The 20,297-nt window shown below is 36.2% G+C and overlaps 1 protein-coding gene across 1 annotated transcript in view; it reads right to left on the reverse strand.

Annotated features, from left to right (window-relative positions):
* Nucleotides 1-2,271: 2,271 nt before the first annotated feature.
* Nucleotides 2,272-20,297, reverse strand: part of LOC110108037 (ATP-dependent RNA helicase SUV3, mitochondrial) — a gene marked incomplete in the record, with an annotated part of 63,835 nt that continues 45,809 nt past the window's right edge. The window contains 7 exon segments of the mRNA XM_028699618.1: nt 2,272-2,518; nt 3,479-3,554; nt 3,647-3,738; nt 6,851-6,967; nt 7,204-7,249; nt 7,367-7,431; nt 7,762-7,814. Coding sequence (XP_028555451.1) covers nt 3,509-3,554; nt 3,647-3,738; nt 6,851-6,967; nt 7,204-7,249; nt 7,367-7,431; nt 7,762-7,814 — 419 coding nt within the window.

Consider the following 20,297-nt stretch of genomic DNA (forward strand, 5'->3'; position numbering starts at 1 on the left):
ATCAAAGTTGAGTTATAACGGTTTACCTCAAAAATAAACTAAAATGAAATACACTGCACATTGCATTCACTTTGCCTTCGATTTATTTTTCATTCAACCAACACAAAATTTCTCAAAACTTCTATATTTATTTTAATTTACACTCACTTTACTTCAAATCAAATATCTCCTAAATCTTACTAAAATATATGATTCAAATAAATGCCTTAAACAATAAAAATTTTTTATAATCATTAAGCCACAAGTCACTTTAATAAATTTGTGCTTGAAGTTTAAAAAAATGAGCTTGTGAATGTGAATAAAGTTCTGCCTAATTATAAGATTTAAGCCAGCTACTTGAAATAGTAATGACGTTGATCATAAAAATGTCAAAATATAGAAAAAAAAAATGTCAAATGATTAGCTTGAAATTTATTAAATATTTTTTAAAGTTAGTGTCACCTATGAAAAATTTGTATTACATCAATATTAAAATAAATTTAATCATTTTCAAATTTATCTTAATACATTTTAATATTTTATATCAAATATGTTGGCTACAAAAATGAAAACTAAGGCTCTATCACTTGGGAACTGGTAAGTATGGTGGCATTACTCATTGGGCTTCCAGCATCCAGCCGTTAAAAGTTATCGGCTTGTTCGTCAAATGGTTATTCTCCTCTGCATGTCCTGTCACCGATCTGCAAGACAACCGAGCTGACCTCCTCTGTTGCTTTGCTATGGCAGACAATCTGTTCGATGAAATGCCCGTTAGAGTGCTTCCTTTGGTTTTCGAGCCTTTTGACTGGATTTGAAACGTGCTAGATATGCCTAACGCTAGCAGTTTTAATACATTGATTCATGGATGGTGCAAAGCAAGTAAACTTGAAGAAGCTTGGCAGACTACGCAGGAAATGATAGAATTTGGTTTTAAGCCTTGTGTAATTACATATACTAGTTTAATCGAAGCTTACTGCTTTGAAAGAGATTTTCACAAGGTTGAAGCTGTTCTTGATGAGATGAGAACTAAGGATCGTTTGGGGGAAAATTATTACGTCCGGCGTCCGGAGGCAAATCCGGACGCGCCACATCACCCGGACACCGGTGCATCCGGGTGGGTCCAGGTGATGTGGCGCGTCCGGATTCGCCTCCGGACGTTTCGAACACCGGACATAATAATTCGCCTCGTTTGGATGGCAAAAAACAGTTCCAAATGAAGCCTAAGAGATGCCAGCCTAATGTCATAACATATACCATCATAATGCATTCTTTTGGAAAGGCAAAGGAAACTAAAGAAGCTTTTTTGGTTCTACTGATGGTTGTTTGCCTGATGCTTCAGTCTACAACTCCTTAATTTACATATTCGCTAGAGCAGTTCAATTAAGAGAAGCCTATAATGTATACGAGGAGATGCGTAAAAGAGAAAAATCTCCAAATGTGACCACCTTCAATAAAAGGATTCATTCCTAGGAGTCATTCAAGTGCTATATTGCTGGAAGCACTTGAAAGGAAGCATATGGTTGCTGCAAAGTCAAGAGTTCAAAAGTTAGCGTTGAAGGCACAGAATATTTACAGATATCAATATGCTTCTGACTGAAGAAAGAGCGTTGTTCTGAGAACTCTTTCCAAGAATAAGGCTTTGTTTGGGACGGTTTTCTTTCTGCTTCTTAAAACAGCTTTCTAATATAAAATTAAAAAAATTTGTACTGCTTTAAGAAGCTGAAAGAACGTCATCCCAATGAAACCTAAGTTAGACATAAATAATTTAAATTCACTTGCATGGTAGAATGCACAAATGAAAGTTTAAAGCTCGTCATAAGCTAAGGAATGCTAAATTTAAGGCATGAGACCTTTATCCTTTAATGTATGGATTCCCATATTGATAATGTGATTACAATTTGTTGTAATTCCTTCAAAGTAGTATTGGTTGCTAACTAATTCAAGTTTAGTCGCTAACTAAACTAGTAAGGTGTGGTATTAGAATTTAGATATCATGTTTGATAACATTTTTTATCATTACATTAGTTTAGTCGCTAACTAATTCAAGTAAATATTTTAAACCACTCTTAAAAATTTGTAATACTAAACATGATGAAAATTAGTTATAAAGCATATTTTATCAAAAAATTTCATATCAATTTGTTCAATGTTTCTCTTATTTTTTTTATGAGTTATGATTATTATGTGATCAAATGTGTAATTATTTTGCCAATGTAAAATTATCTTATAATTCTAATTCCATTAAATCATTATATTTTTTAACATAAAAAATAGCACGCACATGGACATGTGTGTGTTAAGAATTCAAAAGAATTATAAGTTTAGCATTAGCATGCTACAATATTCGCACACAAACAGTTCTGTGGTCTTTACAGTTATCCATACAACCGAAATCCATAACAAAAACCTCAGTAGGGGGCTTGACTTTCTTCAGCTTGCAAGTCAAAGTTGCTTCAACAATTCAATGACTGCAGAGAAGTTGGAGTAGCTCGATATGTATACTTCAACAGGGCTTCGGATCAATATAAATTACTCGGGCCTGTTCATCCATCCATAAAATGCTCAATTTCTGTAAGAATTTGCTATCCAAAATACAAATATGATATGCGTCTGTGTGAAGACATCTAAACTCATGAAGAGTTTTTTCTTCCCTATCTTAACTCTAAGATGTAAATTCTTAATGAAAGTTCATTATGTTCTCAATTAACTTTGTTCTCGTTGATATATATATATATATATATATATATATAATATTCCTAGAAAAACTCAGATGGTACACATTTTAAGCAGTATCAAAATCAGCTTTACGTACTACTTTCAAAAATATTGAAGGCATTAGAAGATTTTACATGCCCAACAAAGCGAGAGATTATTAAATGCGGCGCCGGACAGGAGAACCGTCCGACTTTACGAGTGTGAACAGTAAAAATACAGTTACTTTTCACCACTGTGCTTTTACCAATCACACTCATAAAAACTGGATGTTGCTTTAGGTCCGAACACCACACGTAATAATCTCTCCAACAAAGCAAACCCAATTTACTGTGGAGTTCTGTACACAACTACGCTAAAACTGGTTTTATAGTTCAGCATTTATCTACGAGAAAAAAAAAAAACCCCTTCCAAAGGTTGTTAGTCTAAAGGTAAATTAACTTTGACATAGAGTGGTACCAAACTAGTTTGATAAAAAAAAAGTCGCAAAATTGTGCGTTTTACAATCTTAACTTCTCAATCTTCATGTTATTGTAAGCATGAGTGAGATAGATCGGTGAAGGGAGAAAAGCTGTATAAGAAGGAAAAATTCATTTTAATTTGGAAATTTTAATTAAATATGTCAGCAGATTTTGGTGTTGTGCTAGGAGAGAACAAAAAAATGCACAAAAACTGTTATGCAATCCTAATTCAACTGGAAAGGTCCAAATAATTTAAAAACATAAGATTTTCAATTGATAGAGTACAATCAAATAAGAGCTGGTCTTACGCTATTGTAGAGCAAGACCTTTGTTGTGCTCCTGTTATGGCTTGCTTTTCATCGCATGCGCCATCCTAATCTCTCCAAAAACTCTTCAATCAATCTAAAATCATTGATCAAATTAAGATTGTGCCTAAATATAATGATAGTTCATGAAAATGTGGAACTGAACTTGATGGCTTTGCTATTTCTTACAAGCTACAGATTTCCTTCTGAGAAGATGCCAACTCACGGTCCGGAAAGGATTCCTCCATCCGAAAGCTCAACCAGACATAAAGGTCAAGGACCTTCGTTTAAGACAAAAGTAATCAGGCTCATCAAAAAGGCATCACAAGACAGAAATAAACAGAAAGTAAAAGTAAATGCTAGATCAAGGAGGCTGTTCCCACATTGAAATAAACATGAATAAAAAAAGAGTGAGCTAAATAACGAATAAAAATAAAGGAGAGAGAAACAATACAAGTTTAAAAATAAAGGAGAGAGAAACAATACAAGTTTAGGAAAAAATGAAGAGAGAGAGAGGAAAAAAAGGCAAGAAGAAGAAGAAATTCAATGAAGATAAATTAAAAGAAGATCAGAGGCAAAGCAAGGTTGAAGGACTTGCCATCCTTAAAGAAAAAGCAACTAGGTGAAAGAATTCATTCTTCGATTTAAATTATTCTACTTTATGATCCTATTATACATTTCTAATATCCTCTTGCATGGCTCTTACGTGAAACGCATTAAAGGAAAATCTAATTGCATTAGCCGTAATATTGATGCATATGCCATCATCTAGTACAAGTCATTTATGGACATCCTAATTCCTCCTCAAACCTTAAAGCACGAACACTCCGATTAGGGTGGTCAACAGTAACAATGTTTCACTTCTAATCATTTCACATTAACCTATACAACATTAATTCTTATTTTGGAAATCAGATTTGGTACAAGTTACAGCATCAAATCTTAACGATCAAAATATTAAACCATACATATAGGTTATGACCAAACATACTTCCAAATATCAATCATGCTGCAAACTTATAATTAGTTATTTCAACTAAACTAAAATAGTTGACACCCTCTCCTAGTTTCGATCAATAGCATCCATAATACTAGACGGTTTACCAATAACCCTCATCCTAATAATAGAGCATAACTCTATTTGTTTTATACCGCTGAACTGGACCGATTCAGCCGAACCGATCAGTTGAACCGGTCCAATTAAATCTCTGAAGCACAACTAAACGGGGCAAGGTGAGCGGATCAAATGAACAAAGCAGTGCAAGTGAAGGAGGCAAGCATGGGCAAGTGCAAGCAGGGACGGATGCAAATCCTCGCTTGGAATAAATCAAGTTCGCTCGATTTACTAAAGTTGAAGGCAAGGAAGAGAGAAGTTCGTGTTTGGCAAGGAGAAAACTATGTGCGCGAGGGAGTATTTCGTGCAGGTAAGTGGTCATTGTTTTTTAACCGCAAGCAAATGAGTCAATTTTAACCGCAAGCAAAGGAGAAGGTTGGAGAAGGAAGAGAGTTGTGTACGGTTGATGCTCTGCGAAGTTCATTCTCAATCGAAAAGAAGAAAAATGAGAAGAAGAGGAGAAAGTAATTTTCTAATTGAGAATGTGCTTATAATTTTGATTTGATTTGACTTGACTGATTTAATTATGCAATTGTATGTGATAGGAAAGAAGATGAAGATAGTACAGTTTGTGTGATCTCGATTCAACGGGAAGAAGAATAACTTTAGGTTATTAATATAATTTAATTATATATTATTTTGATCATATAATATGTAGCATAATTAGAAGTGTGAGTTAAAGATGGAGTTATTTGACTTTGCCCTTAGCAACGTTCAATTTCTCCAAGTTATTAATATTATTAATGTTGTTTTTGGACAATAGAAGAATTAAGCCGTTTAGCCAAGACAAAATACCGGAAACAAGTAAAGGTTCTCAGAGAAAGTTTAGCTAAGAGTTAAACTAATTTGTTCATTTGACATTGTGTTAGCGATGTTCGATGCATTGGGCGTTGTCATTGATGACGTTCAATACATTCAACATTACTTTGGCAACGTTCAACATAGCCAATGTTATTTGATGTGCTTTAACACCTTAATGTGGTTCACGATGATGGAATTGAATATAAGCGAGATTGAGCATTGAAGACAAGGCAATAAGGGATTCTTGAAAGCCTAGGAGAGGATTAATTGTATTATTGGAAATTAAAGTAAATTTAATTTTAAATTATCTACATAAAACGACAAATTTACATCCTTGGTAGTTAGATTGTGCTCTAAGAAAAGAAAATTAAGAGTTTAAAGAACTTTGAAAAAGAATTTAGACATTTAAAAGGAAAAGAGGTGGGTTATTATATTTTATTTTAAATCATGTATAGTTTTATTATTGATTCAATGCATTGATTAACATCGTAACTTGTATGCATATTTGTTAAATTTTAAAGGAACTGTTTTACATTAAAGTGAGGAAAATCAAAACAAACTGTGTAATAATATAGTATATATAAATGAAAATGAAATAAAAATAATGAATTATAATATAAAATGGAAAGCATTGAAATGTGAAAGGTATATGCATGCAAATACAAGAGTTTACTATCTTATAATACTAGTTAAGGATGCAATGTACCTACCAGTGCATGATAAATGAAAAAGGTTGAAAATGGAAATAAAAATTGTTGTGCTTCTATTGGTACAAAATTTAGACCGTGCTCCTGAAATAAATGAATTGCTAAGAGATTAAACTTGATATCCTAAAGAACATTATATGAATCAAGGATTGACAGTACTCATAATTATATCAATTACTCATATGTTATATTAAATGAAAAGTTTGATGACATAGTATGACTACTTATAAGCATGTTTCATTATTATTGTTATAATATAAATTTGTAATTGACTACTAATTAATATTAAAAACTCGACTCTTTAAATGAAATATTTCAGGTAAATCCCCTATCGAATAAATGATTGATCAAGAAAATTATGTATACAAACGAAGAGATTCAACTGAAAATATATAAGAATTGTTTTATCTGTATATTTAAATTGAAAATTATTTTAATAGCCTTTCAGTTAAAGTTGGATGTTTTTTTAAGTTGAGTTCTTAGTGTTACTAAAAGAATTTGTGAATTCGCTAGATCGTTTGTTTCCGTCTCATTAATTCGAGTCTTTAAGCTGGGTCATAATACTTTTTCATTTAATATATGCTTTGAAGAAAACATTCCCAAAAAAAAAAAAAACTTTTAAACACAAATTTAATCAAAAACCTCATGCCAATTATCATAAGCTACTTGGAGTGTCATGTACAAAATGCAAAATATCACTAATTTTGGAGCATAAAAATTAATAAAACATATTCTCAAGCTATATAATCTTGTAGGGATTTGATAATTTACCTTGTGGACAGATTCAAGCTCCTTAAGTGCTACTTGAGTTTTGAGAGTTTCAAGTGTCCCAGGAGTAAATATTTCTTTAAGTCGAACAATACCCTTTTTTGCATAATTCTCTGCAAACTACATCCCAGCATGAAGAATAAATAAGTCATAATAAAAAGTGCATAACAAATACATGAAGCTCCAACCATTATGGGGTCATAGGAAGGATTGATGTACACAATCTCCATGACTCAAACCCATAACCTCCATATGACAATGGAGGCAAAATAATAATTGTTCCAACCCCAGCTCCGAAGGTATACAAGTCGACCATTCCAAAATCATGCAACTACGAGAACATAAGCTATTTTCACCTGTATCAAACCCTGGGCTGAAATATCATCATCCATGTCAACTGGACTACAAAATGAAGATCAAAACATAAAACATTCAACTTCAGGAAATTATAATAATTGTAAAGCAACAAGAGAACCAAATTTTTTACTTATTGATTGTAGTTATGAAGAGAAAGCCAACCTTATACAGAAAATGTACTTCTCCTGCAGTCCAAGTGGCAACTCATCAACAACCGCGGCAACCTTCTGTTGTAATAAAAAGGATAATTAACAACTATTTGATTAAAATCTTTAAATCTCGCTTCTCTTGTTTTGGCTATTAATGTCTAATTTTTATTTTTCTTTGTACATAGTATACCGTACAAATCATCAAGATTTGCAGTTTTGACACCCACTTCAAGCTGAGACTAGAAAATGAAGAATTGCGTTGATATCCATGAAAGATTATGTGTAACAAGAGTAAAAAAAATTAAAATGCTCAGATGAACTGTAAAAACGTTTAAAATGCTCAGATGAACTACACGTAAAAGAATAACTGCCATAAGCATCTATTGCCTTTTACGATAAGTTAAATACCAGTATATGTTTGCAGTCAGCAATAAAGTAATCTGGAGACAATTTGGCTTTCTCTAAGAACTGTTCCTGAGACAGAATAAAAGGTTAATTAGCACAATAGCATATCTGCACGCCTGACGGAATAGTTGGTGTAAAATGAATAATATGACAAGTCAAAAAAGTCAATGAACATATAATAAAAAAGACAAATACAAAACAAGGAACTAAAATGTTAAGAGAACTTCACCAACAGGATAAGGTCTTATGAATATTGGTGAAACGTGACAAAGCATTAAAAAAATCACAGAAAACCCGTTGCTTCCGCCATCTAAAGTGAGAATTTTTAAATATTATCCTAGAAAAATGTCATGGGGTCCTTCCAACTTTTTACAAACTAGATCAAAAATCTGGAAGCATGTCAGTTTAACGCTAGGGGAGTGGGAGTGACAAATTTTGGGATGGATTAAGGATATCAAAGTAGCTCAACATTAGTGAATAGCAGGCGGGGACATTTGCATGTATGAAAATAAGTAAACGTGATTGCTTTTCTAAACAGGCAGGAAAATTTTGAAGCAAAATTAGCATACAAAGGTAAATTGATAAATGGAGGGTGACGATGGCTTATAGAATAATTTAATTGCATAATTAATTATATATTGTTGACCTCAATGTTAGTATCGGGGTCGAGTTGACCGCGCATGATGAGTTTCAAAAATGAATGAGCACAACAGTGCATGAACCTTACCTAACGACCAAAAACCTAAATCGCTGAAATGGCCTTTATTCATGAAATGGATAGCATCAGAGCATTCGGGATAGTTGAAAAAGCTAAGATCGACACACATATTGAACATGATAGTCGATCAGCAAAAATAAAAATTTTGCACACACGAATCGAGGCTGCATCGACATGCACAAACAACGATGACGTGACGACTAGATCAATGCACAATTTATATGAATAAATGATTATTGCTAAAAAAAATCAAGTTAATCTAATGTTAAAATTAATTAAAAAAAAAAAGAGAACTATTTTTAATTAAAATCCTAAAACTAAAACCATGAATATAATATTAGTATAACCTAAACTACCCCTCACTCCCTCATAAAACTTCCAACCTAGCCATCACTCACTCACACTCAAACTCACGCACGCCCCCTTTCCCCCTTTTGGCTCTCCCTCTCATGTGTACCTGACCCACCACCCTAGGTAAAAAAAAAACCTCTTGTTCTTCTTCCTCTTTTCCTTCTATTTCTTCTTCTTCCTTCATCTTCTTCCCCGTCCTTCTTTCAGCTTCATTAATAATTATTTCTTTCTCCTTATTCCTTCTTCTTTCTTCTCCTAGCTCCTCCCTCAACTTCTCCATTCAATCTTCATTTTCTTCCCTAAAAACCCTAACCCAAACTCTAATTTTTGTATTTCTTTCTCTCCTCTCAAACCATCATCTTCCCTTCCCAAAAAGGTTTCCCCACAAGCTCCTATATATCATTCACCAAAAAACCCCATTCCATTCCAGTTCCTCTCTCTAGACCTAGAGAAAAAACTTCTCTAAAAAGAGAGAAAATCCATTGTTTATCTCTCTAAACATCTCCCTCTCCACCTCAAACACCCCCAATCACTCTCATTCCCCTTCTCCTCTCTAACTAGAGAGAAAAAAAATCCTCCCTCTCCTCTCTCTAAAATTGGAGAGGAGAGATTTTCAATCTCTAATCCCAGGCTTCCCACAACTACAACATCCTTCGCCACATATAACATTGATACAAGGTTTATGATACAGGCAAAAATTAGGAAAAGCCCCAAATTTTTGCAAGCAAAAAGAAAACACTTCCTAGGTCACAAAAAGATACAAAGACACTCTTGAAATAACAAAAAAACAACAATTTTATAACATAAAATGACACTTAAAACTTTTAAAACATAAATTCCTAAAACTGCATTTCCTCGCTTGAGAAGAAAGATACAAGTGGCGTTGAACTTGCGGATAGAAGAAAGAGACAAGAAGTCGAGACGAAAGGGAGGAGAAGCTCGCAAGCTTTCTTAGAAGAAGGAGAGAAAAGAAGTGGAACAAGCTCGCAAGCTTTTCCAAGAAAAACCCTCGGGTTTTTATCTCCAAAAATCACATTATAACATCCTTTTAACTCTTTTAAAATAGCCCCTAAATATAGGTGGAGAGAGGGAAAACAAACATCAAAACAACCCACAAAAGAACCAATTAGAACTTGGGAATAAGAAGGCTAGAATTATTCCAGAATAGCACCCGAAAAGGCAACACAGGAGAGAAGGAAAAACAGCTACGGGACAAACAGCCAGGGGAGGAATCGAAGGGGCAGAGCAGCCACAGGACAAGCAGCCAGGGGAGGAACCGAAGGTCAGCACAGGAACTGGAACCAACAGCCAGGCAAGGAAAACCGAAGGGCCAAGGAAGGGGAAAGAGAATCATGGGAAGGGGAGCTAGGTGGGGAAATTAAAGGGCCATTAGAGAGGGGGAATGAACCCAATTAAATTCAAATTAATGAGCTGAATAAGAACTAGCTCAACATTAATGAGCTGATTTTTAAGTAGAGGACATTGAAGCTCACCCAAAATATTTTGACCCCCCTGCCTACATCAATTCTCCTCCGGTTGAAATTGTTCATCTCCTGATGAAGCTTGAGTTTGCTCTGAAGGCATCGCATCTAGCTCTTGAATTTTGGCCTCATATTTTTTTAGAATCTCATCTAGCTCTTGCTTAAATTGATCTTACAATAGACATTTTCTCTTCTCGTAATTTTTCGTACATAGCTGCATTTTTATTTGAAGCTTATATGATTCCCTCTGAATCGGATCCGTAGAATCTCCTTGCAGTGGAATCCATCTGTCCAAAGGGATTTGGATATCAATATCTTCTGGCTGAATTTCTCCCACAACTGATTCAATTTTTTTTGTCTTTTTCCATTTTTTTGAACACTTAAAAAAAATCACAAACGATCTAGGAAACTCTTAACCAAGGCTCTGATACCAAATTGATGCAGGCAAAAATTAAGAAAAAGCCCCAAATTTTTGCAAGCAAAAAGAAAACACTTCCTAGGTCACAAAAAGATATAAAGACACTCTTGAAATAACAAAAAAAACAACAATTTTAAAACATAAAATAACACTTACAAACTTTTAAAACATAAACTCCTAAAACTGCATTTCCTCGCTTGAGAAGAAAGATAAAAGTGACGTCAAACTTGCGAATAGAAAAAAGAGGCAAGAAGTTGAGACAAAAGGGAGGAGAAGCTCGCAAGCTTTCCTAGAAAAATGAGAGAAAATGAGTGGAACAAGCTCGCAAGCTTTTCAAAGAAAAACCCTCAGGTTTTCATCTCAAAAAATCACATTATAACATCCTTTTAACTCTTTTAAAACAGGCTCTAAATATAGGTGGAGAGGGAAAACAAATAGCCAAACAACCCACAAAAGAACCAATCAGAACTTGGGAATAAGAAGGTCAGAATTATTACAGAACAACACCCAAAAAGACAACACAGGAAACCAGTAAAAACAGCCACAGGACAAGCAACCAGGGGAGGAACCGAAGAGGCAGAGCAGCCACGGGATAAGCAGCCAGGGGAGGAACCGAAGGGGTAGCACAGGAACTGGAATCAGCAGCCTGGCAGAAAAAACCGAAGGGCCAAGGAAGGGGAAAGAGGGTCATGGGAAAGGGAGCTAGTTGGGGAAATCAAAGGGCCATTAGAGAGGGGGAATGAACCCAATTAAATTCAAATTAATGAGCTGAAAAAGAAGTAGCTCAACATTAATGAGCTGATTTTTTAGTATAGGACATTGAAGCTCACCCAAAATGTTTTGACCCCCCCCCCCTTTGCCTACATCAGTTTATTTTACGAATTGCAGTATGTGAAACTAAGTATCTGTGATTGCCTTTCTTGGCAGGCAGATAAATACTGTTATATGTGTGAAATTAATTACCCGTGATTATCTTTCTTGACAAATAGAAAAACACTGTTATGCATGCTAAATTAAGTACTCGTAATTGTCTTTCTTGGAAGATGGAGAAATATTGTTATATGTTTGAAACTAAGTACCCGTTCTCACACCCCATTTTGCCCTCCCCCCTTTCAATCAACCTGAAGTGTAACAGAGAAGGAGAATCTGGAGAGGCATATTTCTTACTAACACTCATCCTGAAATACTTCTATCAGAATCCAGTGAGTAGGAAATATTCTATCCAAACTATACCAAAACCATGCACTATTCAGTTTAAGCAATTCATCTACCAATTTTCTATATGAAAGCATATACACCATATCAAAGAAATATAGAGCTTTACCGAACTTTCAAATAACATATACATACCCAAAGGAGTTTGTACAACTTATACTTTGACCTATATGTACACCCAAAATATATGTATACAAAATTTTAGTCAACCTTCCTGCTTAGTGCCACACTAGCTTCTTCTCCTTTCATGTAGTACAATAACTGCTAGTAAGTTAAAGCTCAATGAAATACACAAGCATAATATAAAAAATAAGAAACATGTTTGCAGTTAATTGAAAATAATCTGAGATGTATAATAAGAATGTACAAAATATCAATGTATATTTAACATTTTCACGCCTCTACCCACCTCCTCACATTCGATTCCTTCCGCAACGAGTTCGACCCCAGCCTTTGATCTAACCTCCCAGCCACTGTCGATTTCCCTGCTGATCACAAAGCCTCAAACCTGCTTCATTCTCAACCACCTAAGCCATCGATCTACATTCTTGTACGACCTCTACCTCACACAAATCACAAAGCCCAGCCTACCTCCAGCAACCGCGACTGCATATGCAAGTCCTCCTCAAACCACGAACACCTTGCTCCAACGCTTCTAGCTAAAATCCCTGTCGAACTCGCGCGTGTAGCTCGAATCAACTGACGTTCCTTCCTTCCTCTTTAAGCAGTTGCAATCCTCCATCTGCAAACCTACGCCTGTGTCTGAACCCACCTCACACCAGTCGATCCCTATTCCTGTACCTAGGGCTGCAAATGAACTGAGCGTTCGACGAACTACTCGTGGCTCGGCTCGATTAGAGCTCGTTTATGTTCGTTTGATAATGTAAATGAACAAGCTTGAACAACTTTGACAATACTCGATAGCTAAATAAACAATCTTGAACACCATGGCGTCCGGCTCTTTTATGTTCACGAACAAGATTGTTTAGAGCTCGTGAACATGCTCGTTAAGAAACTCAATTAAAAAGCTCAATTATGTCTTATTTAATTAAAAATAAATCTAAGGTTTTATATATATATATATATATATATTATTGATGTATAAAAAATCAAAATTAAATTATTGTTGTATAAAAAAATAAAATAAAAAAAATATTTTACTTAAACAGTCATGTAAAAAAAAATCTATGTTTTCTTCTCTATCTCCTCCATGACCAAGCAAAAACAAAACAAAAAAATTGCTGAAGGGAGTTTAGTCCCACACTGCCTGGAAAAGCATGTTGTTGCTATATAAAAGAAAATATGTGGTCATTGGTAGCTGAAAAGTAGACAGCGGTGGAACTAGAGGGCAGGCAGTGTGGTAGCTAAAGGCAGCGGTTAGATTCTGAAATGCTATTTGGACTTGCCCGGTGTTGTTATTTGGCTCAGCTCGATTTGAATAAAAGAATATTTTTTGTGAATTTAAATTGGGCTCAGCTCGGTTAAATGAGCCGCTCGATAAGGCTCGATTAACTTGAAAATAAACGATCTCAAACAGAACTCGAGCCGAGCTTGAACATGTTGGTTTTAAACGAGCTCAAACTTAAACATCAGTCCAAGAAGCTCGACGAGCTTCGAGCCGAGTTTAAGCTCAATTTTGAGAAACGAGCTCGAACACGAACAGGCTGAAGCTTGGTTCTGTTTGGTTCGTTTGCAGCCCTACCTGTACCGAACTCATTGAACCGATCGAGGACCCTCCGTCCCTCCAACCTTTGATCTCCATAGACAAGACTTCAAGCTCAACAGAAGTCTCTCAATCTCGGTAAAAAGAACCTCCCAACCCCTCACTCCTGTTCGAACTCCTTCCTTGGGTTGAACCTAACATCACGATTAAGCATTTCCTTCTTTGTTTGACTCCCTCATACAACCAGTTAACTTCAAGCAGTAATACCTCAATCCTTCCTCATCACATTAAACTATAGCAACCTTTTTCTCTTTTATTTATCAGTATTTATTTTATTTATTTTATTGTTGTTAATTAATATTATTAATTATTACTAATTGACAATTATTTGTTATTTACACTATTACTGTCATTAAATGCAAAATGAAAGAAAAAAAGAAGAAAAAATAAGTCAAAAAATGAGAAAATTGCAAAAAAAAAAAAAAAATGCTTGCACATTTTTGTTATCATCATCGCCGAATCCATCTTGTTGCCAAGGTATAATTCCTAAAACTCAAAACCTTGCATACGGCGTTCGCAACGCACCGGAGGACCTTCTATACACGCTCTTCATAATATTGTGAGAGGGAACTCGGTGCGGTGCTTGCGGCGAGGTGTGTAGGCCAATGACACGCTCTTCGTAGCTTGGAGGGGACAACTTTAAGTACCTATACGCGCCTCAATGCTTGCAGGAAAAAACTATATTTTCAAACATGTACCTCGAAGACCCATACACGCTCTTTATAGAGTGATCGGAGTTACAAATTCACAGCCTCGGTGCCATCTGACACCTATCATACATGCTCTTCATAACGTAGTGGGAAGGCCCGACTCCTAGAACTTCTTCTAAACGGGAGAGAAGCTGGCAGACTGCCAAAATTTTCAATGAACTAGAGGACCTGAATTTGAACAGAAGCACATGGGACTTGAACTTGAATACATGTAGGGAATAGGACTTGAATGAATAATAAATACACAATAAAAATAAAGATGTAAATGATAAATGATGGTTCAAAACAATTAAATGAACATCAACGAGCAAATAAAGGACCCGTGACGAATAAAATTCCAACTACAACTTGCTTGCAAAGGGAAACCAGCAAGAGCTCTACCTATAAGCTATGACATGATGGATTCAAAGAGCCGCCATGATAACTGAAATGCAAACACTATCAAGCAACATTCGTAACATTCGGGTGTGCACTATGCATATTACAGGTCACTTTTAGTGATGACAAAAGACCTACAATACACCTAACATACCATCTATGAGTGGCAATAGTGAATATTCAATGAACATGATAACGCATCCACTGCCATATACAAGGAATGCAAAATATTTGTAGGCAACGTTAGAAGAGTTGTAATGAATACAAACACCCATGGTGCTATGAGATTTATTACATACAACACTCATATTGTTCATGCTTGTGCAAAGAATTTAAAATGTCAACAAGCCATAATTAGTCTGAAGGGAGCATATAACATAAATGCAAGCAATTCATCTTAATCATGGATAACACACTCACGAAGGATATATGAAGAACATGAAATGACTACCAAGATTTCCTCCAATCAATGACAACTAGCTCGTAGATAAATACAGTAGTTACCTGAGAATACTGGAAATCAACATACAATGAGTGTGGTAAGCTGCCAATGAACGTATGTGAGAGATATCAGCAATCATGAGTATAACTCACTAGCAATTAGCATCAGCGTGCAGATGAATACATGTAGGAGACTTGTAATGAGAAGAATGATTTTCCTAAGGGCATGGACATGGACTCATGATGCCTATGGCAACCTGCTTATAGTCAACTACAAGCAGCTTGTAGTAGACAAGCTCCCAGTGCACACAAGTGATAAACTATGAGATTAAAATAACTTTAACATTCAATCAAGTCAACATGTAAATGAGAATAAATGACACTTGTATCACTCATGCAACAAATGCCGGGGTACCCTTACAATCTACAACAACTTAGGGACAGAAAAATACAACAATTTCCTTCAAGTGAAAAGGGTCAATGTACAATGAATATGACAATTTGACGTGAACATGATACATGCAACGCATTGTCTATAATTCAAGGAAACAAATTATAATGCATGTTGAATCTTGCGATCAATGATGGTTGGCATGCAAAGAAGACAGGAATCCGTCAACAGGATGTATGTGAGGGAATTGTGAGGAATATGACTTGCTTACAGCTAATGCCGATTAGCTTGTAGCTAATGTCAAACAACTTGCAAAAAAACTCACTAGCCAGCCTGCAATTAATGATAATCAATACACAATGAATGTGATCATTCATTAGTTAACATACAGGAAGGTACTAGCGATGAACATAGCGCAACACTACAACCCGCCTACAAGCAGTACTAGAAGACTTGCGTTCAACACAACTTGCCTACACACATAGCAACAGAGAGCTTGTAATGCATACATCGATCTACGGGTCCTCTACGAATACAAACGTACGCACTACATGCCACCTATGGGTAGATGTAGAGAGACTTCAGTAAATGCAATATCTTATAGTCAACTTCAATCTGTGAATGAATACATCTACCTGCTTACAGGTAACAGTAGTGGATGTACTGCAAGGACAAAAGGGCTACAACAAATGCAGAAGAATTGCAAAAAATGCAAATGTCCACAAGCTACAGCAGGAGGTTTGTAAGTGCACGACAGCCTACCTACATAAAGCAATGGGCAACCCATAATACAATGACACACCACCGGATCCACAATATGCATACAAGCGGACAAAAGGCGTGTGAAATTCTCAAGTGAAGTCCTGTACATTTATCAACAATAGCCCATCTCCATGAAGCAACAAACAACTTATAATGTAGCGCCACGCCACCGGATCCACAATAGGCGTACAAGCGGACAGAAGGCGTGTGCAAATTCTCAAGTGAAGTCATGTGCACCTCTCAACAATAGCCCATCTGCACAGAGAAACAAACAACTTGAGACATACCGCCACACCGTCGGATCGGTAACATTTTTACAAGTAGATAGAAGACGTTTATGAGCTTCTACATAGACCGTTGTAAACACCTAAATGCTAATCTTTCACACAACTGATCAGTGCCAAGTATTTCAAAAATGCCTCCTAAACACCCGCATGGGCCCTAGCGAGCATGTTGTAGGTACATGCGTGACGTCTGAGGATGTTGAGCGGGTCAAGAAATGAATCTAAGTTCGAGCCTGATCCTTTTATGCGAGTAGATAGGAATCAACATGGCTCAAACTATAAAACAAATATATGGTCACGACATCGACTGAGATGTTTGTTTTAATACGTTCATATTAGGCCTTCAAGGCCTGTAACCAGAAAAATTCACTAATAAAGACATAAAGCCTACGAAGAACTCAATTCTCTGTTAGCAATTAGATAGAGTTAACAAGGTTCAATTCATAAATGAAATAACCCATAGATATCCCGATGATAGCCATGTTGAAACTTTATCTCAATCGAAAGGGATCATAAACACTTAAAAATGCCACCCAAATGCCCACAAAATTCAAAACTCCAAGAAAATACGAAAATCTAAAATATTTAAAATTGAAATTAACCATCAAAATGCTTAAAGCAAAATTCATCCACCCTCTGGAATAGTTTGTAGAGGTGGGCAATTTGAAAACTACTTTAGCTTACAAAGAACTAATATCTGGTCGAGAATATTACTAAGATTCATTTTCAAATAGTCTCTTGCCAGTAAGAACGTGACATTGATCATTTGATCGGCGGTTTAGCTGGACGGCTCTGCAGATAACCCGTGGTTTGGCCAGATGACTCAACGTGGTCAACGATTACGACCCTCTAACCTAGTGGTTTGGTCGAACGAATCCAATGTATTACGGCTACGGTCACACCCCGTATGTTCCTCAATGGCGTCAAATCCTTGAAAAATACGATTGGATATGATTAATAGGACAAAAGCCCTCTGTTAGCTAAGGTGTTGTTAGCTAAGGTGGATTCTAATTTGTCCTCTTAAACAAATATTCACCTCAGGTTTACGAGGTACTCTTGGCTGAAGCAACACATGGCTGCTGACAATGATACTTCTGTCAGGTTGGGTCGACTACCTGCTCTGACTAAGTAGACCAGGGCTACGATGCCCTAGACAACGAAACAATGGGATCTGATCAAGTCTATCATCACTTCCCCCATCATCCGCTTTAAGTGTAAGATGGTGCATTTCTAATTTTAAATATTAAAATTTTAAATATCCAAACACATGCTGTTACTATATGCCAGATACATATTACGTATATGATCGACAACTAGCCTTAATCGAAAGTTCTCTCTCATTACCGGGAGGGGTAATTAACTATAGGGGCTTGCACCTATAGGAAACCAAAACTCAGATCATAAAGTCCTCGCAAAACAAGGGTGAAATCTCTAGGTAGTGTCCTATTTCATCAAACCCAGTCTGCCTTCTGAAAATTTACCTCAGAACTTAACTCGTTAAAACTCTCACGAAAGAGGGGAGGTGAGGCATGAATTTTTGGAGCCCACAAATACATTCTAGCTAACTTATATTAATGAGCTTAGAGAAAACTCCAACCAAAAATGATGTAAATTTTACCTCAAAGAATTTTCTCCTCATTCAATACTACCCGTACCTCTCTTCCAAAACTCCTCTTCTACCTTCCCTTTTCTTTTTCCTATTCCTCCCTTCTTTTTCCAACAGAATTCAACAATAGCAGTTGGTTTCTATAAACTGATTTTAGCAACCATAAATTTCAACAATCCTTCTGAATTCCAAAAACTGGTTTCAGCTAACACAGCAGCATTTCCTTACTGATTTGGGAAAATATGGTTTCAACATATTTCAGCAAACATAACAACAGCCTTTATCTCCTCCTTACTGATTTCCACAAATACATATTTCTGCACAATTATTTCAGTAAATGCTATTGCAGAAACTACTAATTTAAGAATACAACTACTGATTTCTCCAGATTTCTGAAAATCCTAAACCTCCTTCCCCTATTTAATTACCTGATTTTTGAAATCAGCTGTAGCAACTTGCAGCACCCGCACACAGCAACCTGCAGCCCCTTCCACTCGCAGCCTTCAACGGTTTCCAGCGAACAGAATGACGAACGGTGAGAGGAATGGAAGGGAGAAATGATATAGTGCTTAAGTGCTTTATACTAATAAATTAACACTCTAACACTCCTCTAACCCACTCCCTAGATGCCAGCCGTTGGATTCAAATCAGCCGTTGCATGCTAATCTTAGTGGAATGATCTTAGTGGAATGAACTGTTAATTAACATTTATGTAATTACCCAGCTGTACCGAATAAATTAACTGAATTTAGTGGAATCTGGTCTATAGTTTTAATTAATTAATTTTTAATTCAAAGGCTTAAATTTAAATATTATTGAATGATTTTGGGTGTGTGTGTGTATATATATATATATATACTATATATTAATATATATATATATATATATATATTATAGTATAATATAGAGGGAGGTGTGATGAAAAGAGGAAATAATTAGCTTGCCAACAAATCTTGCAGAAAAAGGCAAAAAGGAAATCTTTTATCATATAATTGGGCATGTTGTGTGATAGAAAATACCCCTCAAACTTGAGGAAAATTTAATAAGATGGTGGTGACACCTGCAATGCTTTATCAGCAGAATGTTGGCCATTAAAGAGAAGCATAAAAATTAAGTGTTGCAGAGATGAGATTGCTCGGGTGATGACTAACTTTACATTTAGAGACATATGTGAAACTGTATATTATGGCTCCAAAAATTCGAGAGAGAGAACTTTTGATTAAGGCTAGTCGTCAATCAGATAGTAGAAAATACTGTTATCTGGCATATAGTTAGCAGAATGGGTTAAGAGTCTGAAAATGGAAGATTTTGAGATTTGATATTTAAAATTAGAAATTTCACCATCTTGCACTTAAAGATGATGGTGGGGGAATGGATGATGGACCCGATTAAGATCTCATGATTCCGTCATCCCGGGCCATCATGGTCCCTGGTCTACTTAATCAGAGGAGGTAGTCGACCAGAGCCCAACATGGGGTCCTGGTTGGGTACCCACGCTTAGTGCTGGCGGGCTTTGCCCACCCACGCCCACCTATGGTGACTTTCGGGATGTCATACTCACCTACACCCACCCACTTTCCACACTTCTTGAATGCAATATACCACGGATTAATGTCCTTGAGGTTTATTGCCCTTTTCTCTGACTGCAAACTTTCAAGCCACATGTCAAAATTTATCATGGGTGCGGCGTGGTTTAGTGCTGTGCACTGCGTAGTAAGGAATACTGTAATATACTGCATGCATATGGTGATTAATAATGTAAATCGGTTTGTCCCCTGATGTTGAGTACCCACCCATGAGGTCATGGGCATACCCATAGCCACCCATGGCCATTGGGAATGGGTGGGTATGTGGGTGGGTGTGGGTATGGGTAACCAATACAAGGCTCTGTAGTCGACCCAACCTGACAGAATGATCCTTGTTGGTAGCGATGAGTTGTTTCGTCTAAGGGGACCTTGTAGACCTGGGGTGAGTTTTTATCTAAGGGGACAAATTTGAATTCACCTTAGCTAACAGAGGGCTTTATGCTCTATCAATCATATTCTATTGATTCATATCTAA

Source organism: Dendrobium catenatum, unplaced genomic scaffold, assembly GCF_001605985.2.
Source record: "Dendrobium catenatum unplaced genomic scaffold, ASM160598v2 fragScaff_scaffold_1347, whole genome shotgun sequence".
Classification (NCBI taxonomy): Eukaryota; Viridiplantae; Streptophyta; class Magnoliopsida; order Asparagales; family Orchidaceae; genus Dendrobium; species Dendrobium catenatum.